General features: G+C 38.4%; 1 protein-coding gene across 1 annotated transcript; it reads left to right on the forward strand.

Moving 5' to 3' along the window:
* Positions 1 to 594: 594 nt before the first annotated feature.
* LOC109240014 (myb protein-like) lies at positions 595 to 1,765 on the forward strand. The gene has a single exon (XM_019406635.1). The coding sequence runs from the start codon at positions 754 to 756 to the stop codon at positions 1,519 to 1,521; it is 768 nt and encodes a 255-aa protein (XP_019262180.1). The 5' UTR covers positions 595 to 753; the 3' UTR covers positions 1,522 to 1,765.
* The last annotated feature ends 7,305 nt before the right edge of the window (positions 1,766 to 9,070 follow it).

Consider the following 9,070-nt stretch of genomic DNA (forward strand, 5'->3'; position numbering starts at 1 on the left):
CAATTTTGGTAAATAAGTTTCAAATATTGTATAGAAAGGAAAAAATGGCATAAGAACAAAGTTTACAAGCCACATAAGAACAAAAGTGAAAAAGATTAACTAAAATGACGTGTTTTATATCATATGAAAACCATACTAATTACAAGAATAAAAAGAAAACTACATAAGTTGTAGTGTCAATGTTGCTAATGAAGAATTAGAATTTAAAATGTAGTAGTACTTATGTAGTAAAGTAGTAGGAAATGGTTAGGAGGAAATTCGAAATGAACAAACCTAACTGCCACAGTTTCGGGGTCGTAATCTCAGCAGTTTCTCTTCTATAACGCCCCTCTTGCATTTTTCAGGAAAAGCCTATTCTTTTAGTATCAGTTACCCATCCTCTTCCTACTTTTCACTTGATTGGCTTGACTCATCACTTCTAATTTTTCTATACCAAAAAAAAAATACGTTAGTTACGTTTCATTGCCAAACCATGCAGACACACACAATAAACAATTAAACAAACAAGAAAATAAAATTTTCATTTAGCAGTATTTTAGTAGTATTAGAAACAAACAAACTAACTAACAAAAAAGAAACCAACTAGAAGTGGTTTCGTCAATGCGAGCAGTTTACGTTTCATGCCAACAACTCCTCTTTCCTTACGGTTATTGTTACGCTGATTACATGTACATGTTCATCTTCCCTTCCTTCCTTTTCTATTTCTAAACCCTAACCATTTCTTCCCTTTATACTATACACATATAATATTCAATGGATGGTACTAGTGAAAAGATCAAAGGATCATGGAGTCCCGAAGAGGACGCCATGTTGACTAAGCTAGTGGACCAACATGGTCCACGAAATTGGTCCCTTATAAGCACCGGCATTCCCGGTAGATCCGGTAAGTCTTGCCGTCTGCGGTGGTGCAATCAGCTCAGCCCCGCCGTGCAACACCGTCCTTTTACCCCTTCCGAGGATGCTATTATCCTTCAGGCGCATGCTGTTCATGGTAATAGGTGGGCTACAATCGCGCGCCTCTTACCTGGAAGGACAGATAATGCCATAAAAAATCACTGGAACTCCACGCTCCGTCGTAAGCGACACGCGCCGGAGGCGCCGGCAGCGGCGACTATGCTTATGGCATTGGATGAGTCGAGGACTGGGTCATCGTCAGAGTCCAACTCAAAGAGGCAGTGTTCTCGTGCATCGCAGGAGCAGAGTAGTTGTGGGCTGGACGCTGATGATTTGGGCCTTAATGGGCCGGAGACTTCATTGACGTTGTCGCTGCCTGGGGGAGGATTGCTACAGTCACTTGCTGTTGATGAAGGGAAGGTCAAGGATGAAGTTCCGCCACCGATCAACGGTGATCATAAAGTGAAGGAGGAAAAATGTACGGTGGAGATGGAAGAAACATGCTTGGTGACGATTATGCAGCGTATGATAGCACATGAGGTTCGTTGTTACATTGACAAATTACGGGCTCAAGGTGGGCTTGGAATTGGGCTTGCCTTTGAGTCTGATGTTCCAAAGCAACCTTAGAAATTACATCTCGTTAATTAGGATAATTATGAAAGTTTTAAACCTTCTTATCTTTCAAGGCCAAAATGGCACCTTGCACTTGAATTTCTAAGTGCTTTTCTCTTTCATACCGTTAATTTAAATAAATAAATTACTATTGTTTCAAGTTGTGAATTTTCTTGCACTTAGGATCTCATAATTCATAGAACCATTAGTAGGAAAAGACTGAAACTCGATTAAATTATGTGATTCTTGACGCGACTACTTTTTAACAGTGGCAATGGTCATTTGAAAACGACACTTGGATTGTTTTGACTTATTTGGTATGTAATGGCTACAGTTAAGAACACTTGCAAGCATCAAGTCTAATCAGTATTTGATTTATCATTACCCTATAAGATGGAATTATAAATGCACTTTTTATCATATCCTTTGGTTACTACATATAGGAATTCAGCCTTCGATTAGTTAAATGGTCGTGGTGAATTGAGTATTCGATTCCATCTCTTCTTTTTTTTTCTTCTAAATTCTTTGAGTTGGAACAATCAACAGAGATGGTAGTATTTTGAAACAAAACAATTTAAAAAATGAGAGTGTTTCCTTTCGTTTCATGACTTAGTTCAGATCCCCTATTTTGTTTAAGAAAAGGGAGGGAGAAGGATAAGAACGTCCATCCAATTTGAGTAGTTCTGTAAAATAGACCTGAAAAGTATTTGATAAGAAAAACAGCAAGCAATTGCTCATATTGCTATAACTTTTTTTCACCAAAGTCATATAACTATGTTTTTCCACACAAAAAATACAAAACTTTCACTAACTCACAAAATTCATAGTGACTAGAAAACACAACTTTCCAATAGTATTTTCTTATTCTACATTTTTATTATTATTTATTTCCAGTGTAATTAATTATAACCCAATTAAAATAGAAAATACATATTTTTACCTCCCAAGAATATATATATATNAATATATATATATATATATATATATATATATATATATATATATATATATATATATATTAGCGAAAGCAATTAGTTTTGAGTGACCAAAATTTTTTGCCCTTAAAATAGGAATTACCCGACCCGACTCAATACCCGTATTCATAAAGTAAAATGATACCAAAAGTGAATCTTGTTAGAACATGCGCAGCGGAAGCAAGCATACAAATCAGGCATCAAATACATGTAAACTAGACAATGCTATAATCGCCAGATTAGAAGCACTAACCTCTTGAAATCGTTGCACAAATCTTCCACACAGCAAGAATCCAGGGCTGCAGTCTTCTGCTATATGCGTAGTAAAACCTTTGGACGATTTTGCTTTAGGGTGGGCAAGAACAATACAACTCTAAAAAGTAAGTTATTTGGTGAAATTAGTCTTCCTTTAATAGACTTACTTTTGGACGAAATTTAGCTCCAAAAACATGTAGGACTCTGCTTTTACAAGTAGAATCATACTCCAGCTCTACTAGATGACTTTTCTCCCAAGTCACTTTTTACCCAAGTCTTGTCCAGATTTTTACTAGGTATAGAAGGGACCACAGAAATAATAAGAGGCTACCAATTATAGCATTAATTCGAAATTAGCATGAATTAATTCTTACTATAATTAATTGCAACTTATTCCACTAAAAAACTGCAATTGAACTCCTCAATATGAATATCGAAAATTCAATAACACGTATTTTAATTCCCCATGTTAAGATCTCAAATACCAGTTAATTAAATTAAATCACTAAAAATTTAATTTAATCAACTAATTAAATCCTTTGCAGTTCTACTTAAACTATTTCATGTGACGGATACAAAATCCACCAGCCTGGTTTTCACATGAAAACTTATAAGCTTACATAAAGGGGTATCATCAAACTCAAAATCGAGTCATGGATTCTATCAACTAATTATTATTGACGAATGTTATTCGTTATTGTCCAATCTATTAGGCATACACTAACTCTGAATAGAGTTATACCTTTTGATAAATCAAAACAATAAATAAGTTACATTGATCATAATAATTATATCAAGATTAGGAGTATAAGCTCATTTAATGAATTAGAGAAAATATTTTATATATTCAATACAAAAATATCTTTTCTCTACTTGGTCCATTCAATATACACCGAGAGTATATTAGCACAAGAAGTCGGAGTAAAACCACTCCCATAATCAAGACAAATTATACTATAATCTTGTGCTACAATCATCAAGATATTTTGTCCAATAATATTTTTGATTGTGAACATAGTTTATTAATTATGAGAACCAACAATTTAATCTTCTGTGCATGAGCTAAGACTCCATACACTAAATTGTCTACTACATAACTAAAAGGACACACATGTAACAAATAATCTATTTAAAATAGTACTTTATTGAATTGAATAAATTAAATAAATAATTGTTCCATAAAGAATAAAACAAAATACTACGTCTAAACCGCATGGTTAATAGAATATCTCAACAATCTCCCACTTAGACTCATAACCATGCGTCTACTACTCTAACACCCATTCCTTCCACATGCTTGTCAAAAATCTTCTGTGTCAAGCTCTCTGTAAACGGGTCTGCCAAATTGTCCTCTGACACAATCTTCATCACTCTTGCATCACCTCTCTGAGTTATGTCCCGAATTAAGTGATATTTACGCTCAATATGCTTACTCCTTTTATGGTTTCTTGGTTCCTTCGAGTTTGCAACTACACCGCTATTGTCATAATAAAGTACAATCGGTGCTTGAATCGAAGGAACCACATTAAGCTCTTTCAGAAAGTTCCTGAGCCAAACAGCCTCTTTAGTTGCCTCAGATGCAGCCACATATTCGGCTTCCATGGTGGAATCAGCAACACATGATTGCTTGATGCTCCTCCAACTTATGGCTCCACCTCCTAAGGTAAAAACATATCCTGAGGTAGATTTTCTAGAGTCTCTATCTGACTGGAAATCTGAATCAGTATAGCCAATGGGTGCAAGATCACCTGATGATACACCAACATATAATCCCTAGTCCTCTTCAAGTACTTGATTATATGCTTAACAGCAGTCCAATGTTCTCGACCAGGGTTAGACTGAAATCTACTAACCATGCCAACAGCAAAGCAGATGTCAGGTCTAGTACATAGCATTGCATACATAAGACTCCCTACAGCAGAAGCATAAGGGACTGCCTTCATCTTTTCTATCTCATCAGTCATTTTTGGGGACTGTTCTCTTGACAGAGAGATTCCATGGGGAGAAACCCTTTCTTGGAATCTTGCATGCTAAACCTGGTGAGAATAGTATCAATATAAAGTGCTTGGGACAAGCCTAATATCATTTGCTTGCGATCTCGCATAAGCTTGATCCCAAGGATATGTGTTGCCTGTCCCAAGTCTTTCATATCGAAACGTGAGGACAACCATTCCTTTACTGAATTCAACATGCTCACATTATCTCCTATGAGCCAAATATCGTCTACGTACAATACCAAAAATGTAACTTTATCTCCATTCCACTTCTTATAGACACAAGACTCATTTTCACATTGATCAAAATCGAAGGTCCTAATCGATGCGTCAAAACAAGTGTTCCAGCCCTAGAAGCTTGTTTCTATCCATAAATGGATTTCTTTAATTTACACAACATGTGCTCATTGCCACTTTTTATGAAACCAACTGGTTGTGCCATATAGATGCACTCATCAAGACTTCCATTTAGAAAAGCGGTCTTGACATCCATTTGCCAGATCTCATAATCGTAATGAGCAGCAATGTATAAGAGAATCCTAATGGATTTATGCATGGCTACCGGCGAAAAAGTTTCCTCATAATCGATCCCTTCTTTTTGAGTAAACCCTTTTGCAACAAGCGTAGCTTTAAAAGTTTGCACTTTTCCACCCACTCCTCTCTTTTTCTTATAGATCCATCTACAACCTATGGGTTTGACTCCAGTAGGTGGTTCTACAAGATCCCAGACTTGATTGGAGTACATGGACTCCATTTCAAATTTCATAGCATCAACCCATTTATCAGCATCTGTATCATGTAGTGATTCGTCATAATTAATAGGTTCTGTATTAGGATCTTTAGGGATTCTATCATAAGATTCTCCCAAGAGCGCAAACCGGAGAGGTTTTCTAATAATTCTCCCACTACGACTAGTCACTACAGGTGGAGGCTAATTTTATTGTTGAATCACATCATCATTTCCTGGAACTGAAGCCTCAATGTTATCCTCCACACCTTGCGGTGCTGGGATATCATTAACTTCTTCCTGGAGTGCAGGTTGCATAACAATTTCAGGTTGTTCAACAATCTGAGGTTGCTTAACAATCTGAGGTTGCTCAACATTACTCCCACTACTTTGGGGTAGTGAGATGTCAGGCAATTGCTCTTGTGCAATCTGCTGCCTATTTGACATTTCTCCCACTAGGATAATGCAGTGGTATGTCAATACTGGCTTCCGGGATACGTTCTAGAGATGAGTCTTTAGTTACTTCATTGTTTAATTCCTGTAAAACTTGTTTACTTCTAGGAATATGGTTCGTTAGATAGTCCTTTTCTAAAAATCTAGCATTTATCGTAACAATTACCTTCTTTTCTTTGGGACAATAAAACAAACCGCCTTTTGTTCCTTTTGGATATCCAATAANAAAATCTTCTGTGTCAAGCTCTCTGTAAACGGGTCTGCCAAATTGTCCTCTGACACAATCTTCATCACTCTTGCATCACCTCTCTGAGTTATGTCCCGAATTAAGTGATATTTACGCTCAATATGCTTACTCCTTTTATGGTTTCTTGGTTCCTTCGAGTTTGCAACTACACCGCTATTGTCATAATAAAGTACAATCGGTGCTTGAATCGAAGGAACCACATTAAGCTCTTTCAGAAAGTTCCTGAGCCAAACAGCCTCTTTAGTTGCCTCAGATGCAGCCACATATTCGGCTTTCATGGTGGAATCAGCAACACATGATTGCTTGATGCTCCTCCAACTTATGGCTCGACCTCCTAAGGTAAAAACATATCCTGAGGTAGATTTTCTAGAGTCTCTATCTGACTGGAAATCTGAATCAGTATAGCCAATGGGTGCAAGATCACCTGAGTGATACACCAACATATAATCCCTAGTCCTTTTCAAGTACTTGATTATATGCTTAACGGCAGCCCAGTGTTCTTGTCTAGTTAGACTGAAATCTACTAACCATGCTAACAGCAAAGCAGATGTCAGGTCTAGTACATAGCATATCATACATAAGACTCCCTACAGCAGAATCATAGGGGACCGCCTTCATTTTTTCTATCTCATCAGTCATTTTTGGGGACTGATTTTTCGACAGAGAGATTCCATGTCTAAAAGGGAGAAACCCTTTCTTGGAATCTTGCATGTTAAACCTGGTGAGAATAGTATCAATATAAAGTGCTTGGGACAAGCCTAATATCCTTTGCTTCTGATCTCGCACAAGCTTGATCCCAAGGATATGTGCTTCCTGTCCCAAGTCTTCCATATCTATAATGACCCGACCGGTCGTTTTGAGCTTTTTCATTTCGCTCGCCAGTTCTCGGGTATGACTAGCCCCGTGTAATGTATTATGACTTATGTAAATCGTCGGTTTAGGTTTTCAGGGTAATCGGAATGAATTTGGGAGAACATTTCTCAGTTTGAAGCTTAAAATTTGAAAGGTTTGACCAAGTTTTGACTTGTTAGAATATGATCTCGGATTGGAATTTTTATGATTTGGTTATCTCCGTTAGGTGATTTGGGACTTAGGAGCGTGATCGGAATGTATTTTGGAGGTCCGTGGAAGGTTTTGTCTTGAATTGGCGAAATTGAAATTTTGGTATTTTTCGGTTGATAGGTGAGATTTTGATATAGGGGTCGGAATGGAATTCTAGAAGTTACAATAGGTCCGTTGTGTCATTTGGGACGTGTGTGAAAAATTCCAGGTCATTCGGACGTGGTTTGATAGACTTTTTGATCGAAAGCGGAATTTGGAAGTTTTTAGAATTCTTAGGTTTGAATCAGATGCAAATTTGGTGTTTTGATGTTGTTTTGAGAGTTTCTAAGGTTGGAACAAGTTTGAATGATGTTATGGGATATGTTGGTGTGTTTGGTTGAGGTCTCGAGGGCCTCGGGTGAGTTTCGGGTGGTTGAACGGATCATTTCAAGTTGAAAAGATTGCAGAAAAATCTGTTGCTGGTGTTGCAGGCTTTTGGCCTTCGCGTTCGCGAGTGGACCCTCGCGTTCGCGAAGGGTTAGGATGGGAGGCTGTGAAGTTGGCCTTCGCATTCGCGAAAGAGGTCACGCGATCGCGAAGGGTTGAGCTCAATGGTCATCGCGTTCGCGAGTGGTTAGACGCTTTCGCGTAGAGGAAAGGCGAGCAGTTGGGTCCAGGTCAGATTAGTCTTCGCGTTCGCGAGTGGGTGGTCGCATTCGCGGTGAATTGTGAAGCTAAAGGTTCGTGTTCATGTGCATTTTGTCGCGTTCGCGATGAAGGAAAAAATGGTCAACGTCAAGTTGTGCTTCGCGAACGCGAGGCTTGGACCGCGTTCACGAAGAAGGATTTGAAATGACTGGGCAGAATGTTTAAAAGGCATGTTCCGCGATTTTGAACCTAAGTTCCTCCATTTTTGTGCGTTTTTAGAGCTTTTTGGAGAGGATTGAAGAGGGAATCAAGGAGGAACACTTGGAGGTAAGAATTTTGGACTTAATATCAATTCTAATGTGATTTCTACCTATTTAATCATGGAAATTATGGAAAATAAACCTAAAAATTAGAAGTTAGGGCTTGGGAATTGGAGACCTAAATCTAGGGATTTGAGGGGCCATTTCTAGTCGGATTTTGAAGTATTTGATATGCATGAACTCGTGGGAAGATGAGGGTTCCATTGATTTTAATTTTGTCGGATTCCGAGACGTGGGCCCGGGGGCCAAGTTTGGCCAATTTCGGGATTTTTGGTATAAATTGAATATTTTTGAGTGGGCTTTGTTCCCTTAGCATATTTGGATGGTATAAATCTGTTTTTGGATAGATTTGGAGCATCCGAAGGCCAATTCGAGAGGCAAAGGCATGGCGGGCTAGAGATTGGACGGGATAGAGGTAAGTAATGATTGTAAATACTGTTCTGAGGGTATAAAACACACATCGTTGTGATACTTTGAGGTGACGCACACGCTAGATGGCGAGCGTGGGGTCGTGCACCGTTGGGGATTGTGACTTGGTCCACCCCGTACGCTATTAAGTCGCGTATTTTACTTGAAAACTATTGATATTGCTGTATTTTGGAAAATATTATTGTGTTTGGGGCTAAATGTCGTGTCTGGGCCTTGTGCCGATTGTTTGGACTCTTAGGGCTTTTACTACTGTTTTACCTCACTGTTTTGGTTAATTTTTGCACTCAGTCATGCTATTTTCTTACTGTTTTTCATAACTCGATTTTATTCACTCCTTTTGATTTCATAAATGATTTTGAGCCGAGTACTTGTTTTACCGTCAGCCGAGGGGCTTGAGTGAGATCTGACTAAGTGAGGCTGAGGGCCTGTATTGTGAGGATACTATGGGATCGGGCTACGCTGCAGCATGTGGTACC

The sequence above is a fragment of the Nicotiana attenuata genome, unplaced genomic scaffold (assembly GCF_001879085.1).
Source record: "Nicotiana attenuata strain UT unplaced genomic scaffold, NIATTr2, whole genome shotgun sequence".
NCBI lineage: Eukaryota > Viridiplantae > Streptophyta > Magnoliopsida > Solanales > Solanaceae > Nicotiana > Nicotiana attenuata.